Raw genomic sequence first — 17311 nt, forward strand, 5'->3', positions numbered from 1 at the left:
GGTCTGGAGTTACCAAACAGGTGGTGTTCATGGAGCTAGCAGTACCCTGGGAAGAGAGGATGGAGGAGGCACAAGAGCGCCAGCTAGAGAAATATCAAGACTTGATCCTCATGAGCCAGTGAAATGAGCGGAAGGCCTGGAACCTACTTGTGGAATTTGGGTGTGGGGGAGCCAAGAGAGCACCTAATAGGCAATGTCATCAAGCAAGCTGAAAACAGCAATATATATTTATACTAAAGAAAGTTACTTCTGGATTCAGATGTCTTTTACTGCTATCAGTAAATGAGCAGAGCTTCAGGGGGAGATCGTGATGTCCCTGAATGAGGTGCTACCTTTTCGTGTCACTTTGGTATCGCGTATACTTAAATTGGAATGATACAGAGGTGCTACCTTTTCCTCCACAGCTATTAAACTGTCAGCCTGTAAACCTGAAGAGACATTTTCCCTGTCAGCATTAACATCTGATCTGTTTTCATGACATTGGATACATATATATATATATATATATATATATATATAATATATATATTATATTCTATATTATATTCTGATATACACATTTTGTTTTGTGTGTGCTCCTACTGAGAGTCGACTGGGAGGGTCACACTCCAAAGAACCCTTCAGCATTGGATGGCTTCAGTCATGTTTGGTGTCTGACCACTCTCGGTCTTTGGAGTACTGACTTTCCAGAAAAAGGCTTTGGGGGTTACTCATCTGCATGGTTTGAAATCCAGCGTAGCCATTACACCACGTTCTGATCCAGGGCCTGAACTTCATCTGATCTGGTTCTAACATTACGGGTGAGACGCTGGCAGCAGTGCTGATTACACTCAGTTATGAATCATCCCAACACAACACTTATATTTCTGATGTACAAACACCTTAAACAGCAGTATCCATTGCAACACAGAGGTTACGTCAATCAATACAGCAGATGTGAAGGGAGAAGCGTTAGATAACCAAGATGGCTGCCAGCACATATACCCTGCCTCCATTTGCCTAAAAGTTCAACGTGGTGCCCACTAACTGGTGCTGGTGCTGCTACAGATGCTACAAACACTAAATAACTGTAGATGTCAGCTTTAGTTGGTGGTCGAAAGTTAACAAGGAAGTGAAAGCGCTGACCTCTGCTGATGCAACTGTTGCCATAGAAACACATACATATAGTGAATATACATTCAGACAGAGACGGCTCAGGCTCATTCAGATGTGAGACGGCACTGGCATCAAACACAGTGAAACAGCAATGCTATCAGAAACACGCACACAAACACACACAATTGTGTATCCAGACAACAAAAATCATGGTGTGATTAAAACCTTCACAGGCCTTTAATGGGTCTCATTCCACACCTAAAAGTGTTGGACATCTGTTAACATTTACAGACATGCTGTACATTAACATATCAGCCTGCTCGCAACCTTGCTAAGTAGCACCACGTCTGCTCTGTTTTTGCATGTCACAGAATAGATTTACCCAAAACCATGAATATGAACTTGCAGATGTTTGCTCATGATGGTTCAACAGTAATTAAAGTTTTCATTCAGAATGAACAGTGGAGCTGACATGACTTAGACACGTTGAGACTGTAAATGGAAACAGACCAGTGAGATAAACAGAGAGGGCGAGGAGAAGGAATCCAGGAGTTGTTGGGGTTTTTTGTTGTTGTTGTTGCTGTGTCTGTACCTCAGAGTAAGACGGAGCTGGGACATTGGAATTCAGCTCCAGCACTCCTCTGATTTCTATTCTCTCTGAGTGAAGCAGGGAGTGCAGCAGAGATAGACTGTTCTCTGTATCAGCCCTCAGACGGAGCCTGCACACAGAGCCCCCCCTCTGTATATACACAGTCAGAGCAGCAGACTGGAGGGAATTTCTATGAGCTTTGCCCTGAGGGTAAGAGCAGGTAGCCTCACATCGGCGGGACCACATGGCCCAAACACCCCAGCTGACCTTCACAAGTCGCTCTTCTCTCAGAACACGTCTTTGTTGTTACAATAATGTTACACATCTTCATATGGCATTTCATTAGCATCAAATGTCTCATTCATACAAACCACAGTGACACAGTACAATGCAACCACTGCCCCCCCCACATCTAAGAATTTCCTTTCACCATCCTCTTTAATTCCTAAGAGTAAGTTCATCATCTCTCCGGTGGAGCAGCTGCTCCTGGGTCACTGCAGTGTCTCTCTTTCCCAGGTAATTGTATCTGACCAAAAACATGCAGACGTGCTTACATATGCAAGATCTACTGCAGTCACACACACATTCAGACTCACACTCACACACAAATACAGCCTCTCGGGGCTCAACTGACCCGTTGTCTCTGAGTGGTTGCTAAAAAAAGAAGCTTTCTTTGCTCTGAGTTGATGGAGTTGCATAATGAGTGTGATGTCAGCGTTGTTCTTCCTCCCGTAACAAGTGACGCTGACAGGCAGCAGAGGAAGAAGGGTTTGCGTGTGCGAGCCCCTGCGTGTGCGGGTGATAGTAGTGGGGGGATAGGAAGTGGAGATTTTTCAGACTCATCAGTTAAAATCACCGACGGAGAGAGAAACATCCCATTCATTGTTGTTCCTTATTGTTCATGTAAACTACACTCTCCTCTACCACCATCTGAAGTAACGACACAGAATTAGACAGACAAATGTATTCTGCAGTCCTCACTGTATATCTGACCTCACCGTCCTGGTAAATGCAGCAGTGCTGGAGCAGCACACAGTAAAAATCACTGAAGGGAAGAGCTGATGTTGTCGTCTAGCTTGGCCCGACGTGAAGAGGCTGAGCCGGTTCAAACGAGAGTAACCTGTAGTTTCTCTCCGTGTTTGGGTACCTGCGCACGTGCACTGTCACTCATAATCAAAGAGAACACATCTCATTTTTGCAGACTGACCCTTTAAGAGCACAACATTGTGTGATTACTGAGCTGCCAGCATCAGAAGAACTGCAATCAGAGTCAGAGCCAAATAGGAAAATGAAAGAATCAAACTGTCAGCCTCTTTGGAGATAAACCTTAAACCTTGAGAAAATGAGATGAGACACATGGAAAAAAAAGTGACTCATGCCGTCTGGCCTGAACACTTTCTCCATGTGTATTCATGCAGCGCAGTCGTCCTGAGACCACAGCGCCGGTCCAAGGTGAGTTCACAGAGCTGTCTGTGCGCAGGCTTCCCCAGTCAGGTGGATGTGCTGCAGATCTCTGATGGAGCGGACAGACTCATTTAAGTTTCATCAGGCTGCTCCTGAGGGGCCAGAGGAGGGAGTCAGCTCCTGCCTGGGAGGGGAGGGGGGACGAGGCTGTCTGTTAGATTTGGTCAGCAGCCATGTATCCTGCAGCACTTCTGTTAAGGACATTAGCTCCAGAATGTTTTACTGCTGGATTTCCTTATTACTGCAGATGAGAAGTCAAGAATCACACAGCAGGGCCAGATCCACCTGCTACAGGACCAGGGCAACAGTGATCACTGCCCCCCCTCATCAGCCCCCTCCGGTTAGATATGTGTTTTCAGGAAGATGCAGACATTGTGGCTGTCTGATCTGTGGTTTTTGGGAGGTTCTGATAAATGGTCAGTGATTTACTTGCTGGAGATTGGGGTAAGAGCTGCTGTGGGTGGAGAAACACTTGAACCAGTCTCTGTTTGCTTTATCAGAAGAAGAAGGTGCTTTGAAAGCTACCAGTTACTTCACACTTGAAGAAGTTGAAGCGCAGCAAAGCTACGTGGCAGAACTCCGTCCATCCATTCTTTATTTACACCACTTATCCATCAAGACCCTGTGTGGGGCGCAATGCAAGATAACAAAGAGTGAGCCTCAGGCCTACAGCCAATTACAGAGTCACCAATCAACCTCATGTTTTTTTGACTGTGGGAGGAAGCTGACGTGTCCAGAGGAAATCCACACAGACAGACCTCAGGCCCGGGCATCAAACCCAGAACCGTTTTGCTGTGAGGTGCGACAGTGCTTACCGTGGGAGAAATGTCATTCGGTTAACTGTCAGTTAGTGAGAAAGTCATTCAACTTTGACAACGTGCACATGGAATAAAATCCTCCATTCACCCTTCATTATACATGCTGGACCATCATTGTTTTATAAGCAGTAACAGTATGAAGACGCTGAAGGTGACGATGATGAATCCTCGTGCCACTGTGTAAACACTGAGCCACACACACCCTCAGTTTGTGCAATGGTGTCTGCCTGACCAGTTTTTCGCTTGGATCCGACTCCACAGCAGTCAAAGAGGGAGAATCGATGGAAAAAATAAGGAAAAGAAATCATTCCTCTTCTTTTATGGCTTCGAATCATTTAGATATTTAACTACTTGAAGATAAAGAACTAATTTAAATGCATGTAGGCCACTACTCCCCAACACTATGCTTTATTGTAAAAATGTTCACCACTTTTTCTTCTGTCAAACAGCCCTTTTTCCTTTGGCAACATTTTCTCAATTACCCTATTTCAATGCTTGGCTGTGTCTGACTCAGACATTAAAACATTTATCATCAGTACAAAGATTTTAATGGCCACGCGTCCATCGCAAAGCTCCAAGTGTCTCCTCCAGTTGTGTGCAGAGCCGTTCATAGCCAGGAACTGCACTCACCTCTTCCCCCCACCCCCACAGAGGGCTTTCAATCACGAGCCCTTCGTGGTGTTAGGTCCCTGTTGTAGAGGTCTGGTCAGATTTAGGGTGGATGGGGTTGGATCTTCATAGCTCTCACCATGTGAGAAAAGAGAAGATCCAAATCTGCAGCATGAGCCACCTCAAGTCACTGAGGGTTAGAAGGGTTGGTCCACCTGGTCTGCAGGTCCACCCGGTGCACAGGTGACCTGATCTGTGAGCCCTGAGACTTGACCATCTCCCGCTCTCTCTCTGTTATTATGTGTCTGTATATTCAATAAATAATAATTGTTTATGTTTCAGGATAAAAAAAAAAAAAAACATTTCCTACAGGGCAGAAATTGTAATTGGCTGTATCACCTCAACATCAAATCATATGATGCTGATGACCAATCAAGGATGAGCTCCATATACGCTCACTCAAATTAATTATAGTTTACTTGAGGTAAAATGTGTGTGTGCGTGTGTGCGTAACGGCGCTTTAACTGCAACCTTAGTCTTTGTTTGTGTCTCAGCAGTGACCAACAAATGTGAGTCGAGGAGCGTTGGTGTGCCTCCCCCTGAGCATGCAGGGTGTGTGTGTGTTCTGGAATAGTGAACACAGTGTACCCACAGCACAGTTTTCCTGGTCCGGGTCCAACTGTAGGAGTCAGTTTCCAGCTCTGTACTTTGGGGACACCTCCTATCACGCCCCCCTGTTCTTGCTCTAACCTGATCTGCCCATGTGCCCTCACATTACCCCACCCCCTGACATTACTGCCACCGATACCCCTCCAGTGGCTTTCAACTTGCTCTATCTGCTCCCTTCTTGCTTATCCTCCTGCCCTCTTACTCTAAACCTGACCTGAGTCCTTACATGGTTTTCAGCAGCCTCTTACTGCTTTTTATACACCCCCCTCCCCCTGACACACGCACGCGCACACACACACATACGAACATCACTCCCTTGTCTTTCCTTGTATTTTGTCCTTCTCGACCTTTCACTTGTCCTCTGGAAGCTGCAGCAGAGAGTTTGGTCATGTGAGGTGAAACTGTCTTCTGTGCCAAAGCCTGCTGGCTGGAGCCAGGAGCATAAGGACAAAACAGGACCCCCAAAATACACACACACCTACACACACATGTACTGCACCAACACGTGCAGTGAGAATTTAAAGTGGTAATCCTTGAGATCCTCTTGTTTTAATGTTGGCAGCTCCTGTGCTGCTGCTTCTGATGGAGCCGAGTTGCTCCTGAGTTGCAGGATCTGCCAACTGGTGAAATTTCTAAATACTGATTTCTCCTCTCCACATGAGCACCTCTCCGTGCCAGGTCAATTACCCAGGGAAGGCCAGGAGAAGTTTCTACCCAGATGTCAAAGGCTGAACTTCAACAAAGCTACTTCTTTCTATGATGCAACCGTATGAACCGGAACTAAATAAGATCTGAGAAACTAGGCGACATTGGTTATCTGAGTCATTGCAGTTAATGTCTTGGCTTCACATTCACGCTGACAGTGACAGGAAGTCATTGATTTTCCCCACGAACCAGCAAGCAACAGTGCAATCACTGAGGTCAGAGAAATATAATTTCAAACCTCCTCCCAGGGAGGGCTACAGCAGAACAACAATAACTGCAGAGCACAAGGTGCAAAAAGGACCCCAGAAACATCAGAATTCATTTACAGCCAGAGTCAGTAACACTGAAGAGGAACCTCAGTGTGTGATTTTCTTGAAGGTTTCAGGGGCGCAGGGATGCTGCCTTCAACAGCAAAGTCACCAACAGCAACTCGATTATACTGGAAGGTCGTGATCGTGGACTGTTTATAAAAGATGACAAAGAACATTAAATCTGTATTCCATATGATGGCCATCAAGGGGTGGCTGATTGTAAAAAGAAGTCAAATTATACTGAAATCTATGGGAAAATGGACTTAAATACAATCTACAAATTACTTCTCATTTGATTTATTAGCTCAGCAAAGGTTTTTCAAATGGGTTTATGATCTCAGTGTCTCGTTTCAAGTTTACAGTACAGCGTGATGTTCATTTTTAAATGCTGTTCCGAATCAGGGGAATCATCGTCCATGAAGCAGGTGATGAATCAGGGCGTGGCTACAGTGTGATTGTAGTGACTGTACCACACAAAGACAGGGTACAGAGCAGGCTGATTCAGCTCGAACTCCTCAGCTCCACCTTCTCCTTCAAAATGGAAGCTTGAAAACACCAGCTCACAAACCACTGGGTTTCGTCAGGGCGGGAACATTTGTTCGTTAGCTTCTAACTCAGCAGGTAAGTTCATTAAAAAAGTGTTTATGAAACCTCTTAGTTATAAAAACACATCAGACATTCCATGTAAAATTTGAATGGGGCTTCAACTAAACTTGCAAAAAAATGTAATTCTTTTCTATTTGTAACAATAGGAAAACAGAGACACTGCTTTAGTTGTTAGATCATGTCCAGATCTAAAAAGTCCTACACTGAGACCTGTCAAATCTGAACTAGATTATCTCAGAGCGGCTTGATATGAGGATGCATCTTGTTTTTTTTGTTTTGTTTTTGTTTTTATCTTTTTGACGTGTCTTGGACAAAGTTTATGGATCTGTATATTATTTAGGTGATGGTGAAGTGTAGCCTATGATATATTATTGCATATGTCAGTATATAATAGAATTTCTATGGCATAGCATTATGAATAAACTTGCCAGCTGTATTTCATTCACATCAGAGCATTTAGAACCTCCAACAGCATCTTTAAACAGCCATCCAGCTGATTCCATCTCACTCTCACCACTTCACAGTAAAAGATATTCACCGGTTTAATTGTCTCATTGCTCCATCTCGGGGAAAAACAGAACTGCCATCTACATTTAAGAATAAAGACATGAGGACAGATGATGGTCTGCAATCTGAGGCTCTTTATATCCTCAGTGCACAGCCCTGGAACTCATTACTATTTCATTACACGGAGACAGCAGCACGACGTCACCCACAGCAAGGGCAGATGAGGTCAGATCTCTCCATGCAAGATCTCACAAAAAAAACGATGTCTGTGTTGGTGACACGCTCAAGTGTTTCAGGTCAAATTGGCAGGAGACCCAAAGTGTCAATACAAGATTTAATGACTTGTGAAGATGGGTTACATTTTTGTCAGGGGGGGCTCTGTAGAATTAGAGAGGATGGGGAGGGAGGAGGGAGAAGGGTCCAAAAAGGAACCCTAACACAGATCAACAGACGGGGGGCGAGTGAGAGAAGGGATGGGCCGGGGGATGAGGGAGGGAAATCTGGGTTTAAGAGCTTTGCTCTACTTAAACACAAGCAAATTATTCAGAGCCTGTAAACAACTGAGCCAAAAGAGGGAGGGAGCTGAGATCAACACCCTGTAGGAACTAATGGAGCTCAGCTCTGTGTGCGACAGTCTGGTTGTCGGATGATTTCTGTTCCATCTTCAACGCAGGACAGATAGATGCTGAAAATCATCCATTCCCACTGCCATCAGACTGTAGAAGATAAGCTACCAAACAGCAGAGCATCCCCCTGAAGATTAATACAGCGTTTCGGATTCTGATACCACTGATTCATCAAATCGCGACAGCACTTCACCAAACTGAGCCTCCTGGTCCAACGCACTCCTCAACTCAGGCCTGTGCTTCACTATGGTGATGTTGGAGATGACACTGATACACTATGATTCCTGAGGACGTTACACATGTATGTGTCGCGCATCAGAAAATGTTTCGGAACCATGAACCTACAGTAGTGACACCAACAATGATGGGGGTTTTACAGGCAGGCCTGATTAATGCACTGATTATCAGTTCAATCTCTCCCTCACTTTCCCTCTCTCTCTCTCTCTCGCTTGCCCTTTCTTACACACACACACATACATAGATGATTAAACTTCTAAAATAGATTGCATAATACACACAACAGAAGCAGGGCAGTGGAGATTTAGAACACCCCCCCCCCCCCCTCCGCCCTCCCCCTTTCCCTCTCTCTCTGTCTCTCTCTGATGAGGGGATTGCATAAGAAAAGGGGAGGATGGATTCAGGTCATGGTGGCTCTGTGAGCCAGTGTGAGTGATGAGAGTAGACACAGTGAAGCTATCTGTCTTACTGGGGAGAAGAGATGGAGGTAAAGGAGAGAGAGAGAGACAGAGGGAGGAAGACCGAGAGGCGGGGAGGGGGGGGGGGGGGGGGGGGGGGAGTCTGTCAACTGATTCCACCTGACTGCCGTTCTATTCCTGAGCAGCCTGTGTGCTGCTCCAAAAATAAAACACTACAAAGGAGTGGGCAAGCACTTGCATATGTGGGCAAGCAACCCCCAACACCCCACCCCAGCTGCCCCAGACAGACAGACACACACATACACACACACAGCAAAAAAAACTGTATTTCCTATGTCCTGCCGCTGAGGAGCCCCAGTAAAAATGCTCACCTTTTCTTTTTTCTTTTATCTACCAACACAAATGCATCTGAATACAACTTGTGTCCTAGGATTAATTAACTGCGTGCATTTGAATTTACTAGAAGAAGCTGCGAGGACAGCTTTAGCTTCAGTCCCATTCCGCTGACATTGTGTGAACCCAGCATCAGACCTTTCACCACACACATCTGTACACACATTAGCATGCGGGTCCTTTCTGAATACTGCGTGGAGCTCACAGACAGTGTTTAATGTGGAGCGCGCTCCTGTTACATCATCGCTGCTGATGTTCACTGGCCTGAGAATTTGCACACCTCAGCCACATTAAAGAACTCAATACTCATAAAAAACAAACTGATGATGTCAATGAATTTTCTTCTCAAAATGTCCAGCTAACCATCACATGGCACGAAGACAAATGGGAGGAGAGAGCACATCCTCTCATTTCTGCCAGTTGCTCTGTTTTATTCTGAGCTTCCGAAGATGCTGAGTTTGCATTGCGTGTATGTGTGTGTGTGTGAGAGAGAGAGAGAGAGAGAGAGAGAGAAAGAGGCAGAGTGTAGTGATGTATATGTTTTCCAAACTGTTTCCTTCCCCCAGCAGTGACTGCAGGCTCTCTGACTTGTTTATAGTGTGACGTTGGACCATACACTGGAGACTTCAGTAAATCTGACTCTGACTCTCCTGCCTCTTCATTACATGGTCAATTATCTGAGCCTTTATTAGGACGATAAACGCCCTGAGAGCGGACCAATGAGCTACAGCATGGAGATGTCTGCTCAGCTGAAATGATGCAGCCCAACTCTGTGGATGCTGCTCCACACGAGTCTGTGCTGCTCTCTACGGGAGCAGAGGGATTACTGCACTTAGTGATCGGTGGGAGCTGAGTCAAAAGGATTCAGTCACACAAGAGGCAGCGCTATATCTCAGCATGAGAACCCAAGTCTGCTTCATGGCTCACACGGACAGGAAGTGTCCCCTGCTGTTCCTGGTGTCTACAGGAAGTCACCATTAATGATTGTATTAAAACAGATAAAATTTCCAGATGTATTTACTAATTAAAACTGTAAAGATCAGGACAAAAACAGCATTGTAAACAAGGCAACGATGAATCAAGTTGAACTGGTTAAGATGAGAAGTGCATCAACCTGGTCCCCCTGTGATCAGACCAGGAGCACTTTGCCAGATTCAGATTTTAAATGCAGAGGAGAAAGGTTTTATAGCCACAACTCAACTCCAAACACGATGTCTGGCCGAAATGTAACACAACACACATACCTAAAGACTTTGTGTTAAGCATGGGGTTGACAACATTATGCTGATGGTAGTGGTGGTGATAACTGTGGATTAGCCCAGAACACAATCAGACTGGGAGAGAAATTCATAAATTCATTCATTCATTTTTCATTTTGGGTTGCAAGGTTTTCTGGAGCCAATACCAGCTCACACCCCGACTCCATCACAGGGCCAACACACAAAGACACACGGAGCTCTAAACATGCATGTCTTTGGACAGTGGGAGGACCCAAAAGAAACCCATGCAAGCGCATGGAGAACATGCAAACTCCACACAGAAAGTGTCCCGGCTCAGAACCAGCTTTAACTGCTATCCCGCCGTGCCGGCTCAGAGAGAAATTCAGTCTCAGATTTACCTGCGGGGACTTGCAACACAAATGACACCCAGTAAGCAGATAAAGACAATGATGGGGCAGGTTGTTACTTCAAAACCAATAAAATCATCTTGATATCAGGTCTGTTTACCCCTCTATGAAAGGAGAATGGAGGCGAAGACCCAGAGTCTCTGTGGCCACAGCTGAGCTCCAGCTGCAGACATGATGGGCAGGACTCACTGTATCCATGGAAAGATATATATAAATATACATACATTTTGTACAATGGAATGGCTGCATCAATCAGATTTCTTCTTCCAGGGAATCTACCAGATTACACTTAGTTCACTAGGTATCTCCTTGTGTCCTCTCAGCAGATCAAACTGCAGACCAACACCAGAGGATGCTGTGGTTCACAGCCTCTACACGCACACACGCTCTCTGCAGCTCTGCACTGACACCAGCTTCACTGTGCTAAATACCAGCTGTATGTTCCACGAGATGATTTCTGCACTTTACCTACGCTGGGAAAACCTGAAGGTGTCGGCCAAAAACTTGCACTGACAAACTTTAGTTTAGCTTTAGATTGCAGACAAATTCACCAGAGGCGACAGAGCTGGTTACAAGAGATCATGTTTATTTGTTAAAGAAAATTAGATCATAAGGGGTTGAAGGAAGGATGTGATGAATGTTTTTGTTCCTGGCGTCCAGTTCATAAACCCACTGATGGTCTTTTCAGAGGCGCAGCATCAGAATGACTGTCACTGTTGACAGAGGAGGGTGGGTGGTTGTTGTGCCTTGCTCGAGGCCGCTGAAGTGACAGCATTTCTCAATCATGTCTCCCTTCAATTCAGAGGGCTCCCAGCTTAAAGCTTTCAGCTGCTGCTGCCCCAGGATGATATACTGCCCAGGGCTGCTGCTCATCTCTGGTCAATGTGTGTGAGTGGCGACTGTATCTTTTCAATAGACGTTCCAAATGATATGGCCATAACAGATGCGGATCATGAATCAAAGGTCTTAAACCACCCGGCTGGCTGATCTGTTCCACAGGTGCTACGGTCCCATCTCCTCTGGATATGGAGCATGGAGGCACCGCACAGAAATACACAGAGATCTGAGCGTCCTTCAGGCGCTGCGCTAAGCTGGCGGCTGAGTTGCTTCTACCTGATGCAGGTCTACAGCTGCGCCTTTATAGGGACCTCCCTGGCTACGCCTGCCTTGAGTGAACTGGGCTTGTGAACGCAATGACCCCAGGCAATCACCAGCCCCCGAGAGGAAGGAGAGCGAAAACATGTGAGTGGGAATTCAAAGCATAGCTCCTGTACCCCTCCGTCGGCACTCGTTAGAAAAGCACAAAAGGTTCACACATGTTTCGAATATGCTGAATTTTAATTGATAGTAAACGTTGCTTTGGGTGCTGAAGTGGTAAATGGAGTTGTTTTATTTTTTTTATGGAAAATCGGCAGAGGCGAAAAATAATTGATGGTTGTTTTGATGGTTGAACCAGTTCCCTCAGCTGACCTGATGGTTACACCTGTGAATGATATTAAGTCCAAGCAAGAGTCAAGCGTTGCTGAGTTAGAGGAACAATAATGTGAACATGACGACCGGGTGATAAACAGGCCAGTAGCAGCACATATTCAAACTGTTTTAGCCACAGTTTACATTAACGAAGTCGCTCAGCTACAGTCACATGTAGTCAAGTAGTCAAATAACTTTGATTTCCAATTATTCTGGGCAGTAAAGGGGAGTTTTTTCGTGTGACCTTGCAGAAGATTCATCATCATCACACTGAAGCTGTTATATTAGCTTGCTGGTTTAAGTTTTGAACCAGCATTTATATTTCATATCACATAAACTCTCAGATTTTTAGAAGGTAGCTTGACTGGCACTTTCTCAGTAGCTCCAGTAAGCAACGTTTCTCCCTGTTAGTTCACTGTGGTTTAAACTTTCTCTTGTGTTTTGAGTAGCTCAAACACCGTACAGATGCGACGCCAATGGGTTTCTTCATCTGTTGGTTGAAGAGAAGCCATAAAGATCACAGGCGGCAGATTTATTGCACGTCACGTCTTCATTGGCTGGAGTCTGTTGAACAAGGAAAAAATACACAGAATGAAGAATAACTCTAATTACAAACACACCACACCCAATGGCCCACGTGTCCAATCACTCAAACAACAGGGTCATTTTAGATTCATTCATTTATCTTCTACTTCTTATCCGTTTACGGGTCGTGTGGGGATGCTGGAGCCAATCCCAGCTCACACTGTTTGAGGGCGGGGTACACCCTGGACAGGTCACCAGTCCATCACAGGGCCAACGCACAGAGACAGACAGAGACCAACAACTACTCACGCTCAGACCAACGGACAATTTAGACTTTGGCCTAAGTGTTTGCATGTGTGCATGTTCACCTGGAGGCCTCGGAATAAGGAAAAAACCATTTGTGACCCGTGGGAGTGATTTTGACCGGTATCACTTTTTCCTTTCAGCTGTTTGACATTAAGGAATAATTCATATTCAACTTACAGTTGTCACACAGAACACAGTGACAGTCAAACACCATCAGACCAGTGCCCTGTGTGAAGGAGCCAGTCAATCCAGTGGAGCGGAGCTTTTGGCGGATCCCAGCGCTTTAACAGAGATGAAGTGGATAAGGGACGTGGTGTTTGTGCTGCTGGTATGAACTCTGCTTGTGTTGCTCACCGACGTGATCCAAGATACTGCAGATCTAATACGTCTCTGCTCCAGCGTGTCAACAGCTGCTGAAGTGCATGTCGGAGCTCCCTGGCGGTTTTGCCAGTAAAGGAACGCCGTACATGGGCTGATCTCCCACCTCCCTCACTGCTCTGGATGGGAGAAACAGAATCTCATCTGGGAAGGAGAACACCCTTGTCGAAGCCCACCAAGGCCTGTTTCCCAGTAACCCAGAGAAGCCTGCTGGCAAGGCATGAAAGACATAACTCTTGTATGGGAGTGGATCTGAGGTTTACAGCTTGTGCTCTTTACCCAATTAGACTGGATGATGGAGGCAAACCAAACTAGCGTGAAGTTTTTACAATGCCACAGGGGTCTTGCATTCTGTTTGGGGGTGTTTTGGGGATAAAGCTGGCGTAGGGCGGACTGGGGACACGCTATTTCCAAGTCTTTTTTATCACAGCCGGCTAGAGGAACCACACAGGTACATGGAGCAGCTGCTCTCTCTCCTGCAGTAAGGTACAAATAACTGATGGATCTGGATAAATCCTTCTGTACATTTTTAGCTACTAAGGGTGAACCCTGCAGTTAATATATGAGTGAATATGGCACAGATATATGCACATTTCAAAAAGGAGACTCAAGAAAAATCACAAATTTTTATTTTCTTTAACACAAAATGCCGCTTTACTTCAGAGAGGTGAATTCTAGAACAGTAAAAAAGCTAACATGATAATAAATAGCTAAAAAAAAAAAAAAAAAAAAAGAGATAAAAAACATAAATGGCAGATTGGGAGAAAATGTGCTGGTTAATTAAATATGTTACAACTCAGTTTTTTTGGATGAACTCTTGTGTGCTGGACATCCTGTGAACAGACACAGCATGGAGTAAATGTATGAAGAACATAGGATCATAAGGCTGTAGGGTAAAGAACCAGGAGAGTGACAGCTTAAGTCTGTACATATAGGACTCAAACAGGATCGTGTCCTGTCTGCACCCTCCATTTCTGCTGCAAGTGGGGCAACGGTGTCTGGGCCTTTAAGGCAACAGGACAATGATGATGGATGTCTCCTGTGGTCACATACATGGTATTTCAATCAACAGCACTGGTAAGCGCAGCCTAAGAGGACGCATTTCTGTACATCAGAGCCATCTGAAGACGAGTCCGGTAAACGTAGCAGGACTGGTCCCGAAAGGCCACACCATGACCACGGCTCATGTTCAGGAGGAGTCGAGTTCACACAGTATGACCTCGACCCTACTGAGGGCTGTTAGTGATCGCTTTGAGAATGTCACATGTGTTCTTGGAGATGACTTCCTTCAGCTTTCGTATGCGGCGAGGGCTGGAAGCACCCACATAGCTCTCCGGTTGAAGGACCGCCATGCCTTCGCTGACGTTGCCCATGATGATGACCTGTCCCTCGGTGGCAGCACTTGTGATGTTGGGGCATGGGCAATTCCAGTCCATGTTGAGGAAGGTGACCTGCAGAGGCTCCTTACCGAAGAAGCGGAGCCCCATCTTCTCATCTTTCAGGATTTCCTCTACAGTGACGAGGGCGTGGCCCGAGTCCTTCTCCTCTGTGAGGTCTGTCATGCGACCCAGGATGACAAAGTCGCTGCGGCAGAAGCTTGTCACGATCTTTCCTCTGGGCTTGCAGGACTTGCAGTGGTGGTTCTTTGGGAAGGGGCACATCTCCTCGCAGGCTTCCTTGGATTCAAAGTTGTTGTCGTTGCCCTCACATCCTCCATAGATGAAGGACTGACACTGTTGTAGGATGCTGCTGTAAGCCCAACGTGGCTCGTAGGCCTTACAGGGGCCCTGCAGGCTGGGGAGCCCACAGGGGCCCAACACCTCGGGACCACAACACTGAATGCACTTCTCATATGTGTCGAAGACCTTCCTGGGGTGCTGGCTGTTATTGCTATGACAGTTGGTGAAGGAGAAGCAGTTGTTGGCCTTGGGCTCGTAGAACCAGCTGACTTTCTCTAGCTCACTCCCACAATCCTCTGAGATGTCAGGGGGCTTCAGACACTCCTCAGGGAGGCAGCGACTGACATTCCTGGTCTCAGGGGTTTTGGATGGCTCTGTGGGAAGCACAGTAAATGGGTAGTTGGCCTGCAGAGATCCATAAGGGTTCTGCGCTGTGCAGGTATAGACACCTGAGTCATGCGGCATGGCGTTGTAGATGACCAGTTGGCCGATGTTAGTGACCACCATGTTCCCTCGCACGTGATTGGGCCGCATCACAACCCTCTCAATCCCCTCTGGGAGCTGCTTCTCCCAGGTTATGTCAGGTCTTGGGTGACCTGTCACATCACACAGGAAGCTGGCTGTGTCACCTGCGTTTACGACCTGATGCCCAGGGCTGCTGACCTCCATGGGTGGCTGAGGAGGCGCAACAGTCGCCTGAAGGGGGGCGGTGGTAGGGTGGAGCGTGGTCGCCTGCGTCAATGTGGGGCTGGTGTTGGGCCAGGTGAGGTGGAAGCGGCAGGTGACTACAGACAAGGTGATGCCTTTGGAGCACGCCTCAGCGTCCATGTAGCACTTGTTGTAGTAGGTCATGCCATCGGAAGCGCAGGTGAAGTGTGGCTCCCGCTCACAGCGGTCCCTGCACTTGCACACCGGCTGGCCGTCCCAGATGTCACACTCAGAACCCTGCTGGGTGCACATGAAGCTGGCGCAGGTGGCCTCCTTGGGCATTCCCACAGGACCCTTCTCGCCGTCCACATACCGCGCCGCCACACAACTCCGATTGCCACACACATTTTGGCAACACTTTTCAAAGGACTCGCATTCCTGTAAGAGGAGGGAAATGAGAGAAGCTGTGGAAGCTGCACAGGCTGTCTGCAATACAACACAATATAACATCTACGGACCGTAAGCCGCAGGTTGAACTGGACAGGATCCAGACCCTGAAGGGTCCTGATGCTCTTACCTGGTCAGAGTCACACTCCCTGGTACAGGTGCTCATGGCATCCACCCACAGGTTGGGGTTCATGTCATTGGGGCAGATCCCGGCGTGTGAGTAGGTGATCTGAGTCAGAACCCCGACTCGGACGTCCATCCACACTGACACAGAGATCAGGAACCAGATCCACCTTGGAAACAGCATCCACCACATCTCCAGAGCGGAGCCGGACCCGGAGAGGAGGGGAGGAGGTGAAGACAAAAAGGCGGCGGTGCGAGTCTGGATCCGGCGGGGTCGTCGTCCTGCCTGGGGTTATTCCGCCGGTGTGCAGCCGCCAACCCGAACGACAACATGAGAGAGTTTGTCCTGAGATGCTGCATGAAGCTTTTAAAAGTCCGAGCCGAGCTCTGGGCTGGAGCTGCAGCTGGCGGGGCAGGACTCCCTCACCCCGTTAACCCTTACAGAGCCGAGCGCGCTGCGCTTCGACCGCAAACTTTCCCTCATTCTTCAAGTTTCACATTATTGTTAGAATTATACGTGCATATCCAAATTGATATAGTTTCATTTGCTGTCATAGAAGATTCATGCAAATGCGAATATCTGTTGTCGTATTGGTTCAAGCATAAATAAATGTATAAAAATAATATGTATAATATTAAATATTTTTTCCCCCTCATCATTTCAACGTGTAAATTGGAAAACCGTCAGATTTTCTGTTCAGGTTCAGTTTCAAATTAAAATGTGTCGCAGGAAGTATAACGACGTGTTTCATCCTCATTATTATCCATTCGTAATTTTCTCCTTAATTTTATAACAATAATTAATTAAACCGAAAATATGAAAAATCCAAACAGTCTAATTTGTCCTTTAAAATCAAATGAATTTGTACTAAAACAAATTGAGAAGTTGAAAGATTATCCTCCCACATTAATACAATGATGCATAATTGGACTAAATGTATTTCAGGCTTTACTTATATGTTATAATAAATAAATGATTATAATAAAGTTGTTAAATAAATGAAAAAAATGTCAATTAATTTAAATGCTTTATAGCCGAAGAAACACAAAACAAACAAAA

The 17311-nt window shown here is 46.2% G+C and overlaps 1 protein-coding gene across 1 annotated transcript; it reads right to left on the reverse strand.

The window, feature by feature from the left end:
• Positions 1-14580: 14580 nt before the first annotated feature.
• On the reverse strand, positions 14581-16444 carry wfikkn2b (WAP, follistatin/kazal, immunoglobulin, kunitz and netrin domain containing 2b). The gene is made up of 2 exons (XM_029528065.1): positions 16259-16444; positions 14581-16119 (listed from the first exon to the last, which is right to left on the reverse strand). The coding sequence occupies exons 1-2, from the start codon at positions 16442-16444 to the stop codon at positions 14581-14583; spliced, it is 1725 nt and encodes a 574-aa protein (XP_029383925.1).
• Between the last annotated feature and the right edge of the window lie 867 nt (positions 16445-17311).

The sequence above is a fragment of the Echeneis naucrates genome, chromosome 19 (assembly GCF_900963305.1).
Source record: "Echeneis naucrates chromosome 19, fEcheNa1.1, whole genome shotgun sequence".
Classification (NCBI taxonomy): domain Eukaryota; kingdom Metazoa; phylum Chordata; class Actinopteri; order Carangiformes; family Echeneidae; genus Echeneis; species Echeneis naucrates.

Bases quoted from the DNA above. Each gene is read 5' to 3' on its own strand.
- wfikkn2b (XM_029528065.1), bottom strand. From the start codon at position 16,444: ATGTGGTGGATGCTGTTTCCAAGGTGGATCTGGTTCCTGATCTCTGTG. The intron at 16,120-16,258 runs GTAAGAGCATCA...CTCCTCTTACAG, and splicing joins GGGAGTGTGACTCTGACCAG to GAATGCGAGTCCTTTGAAAA.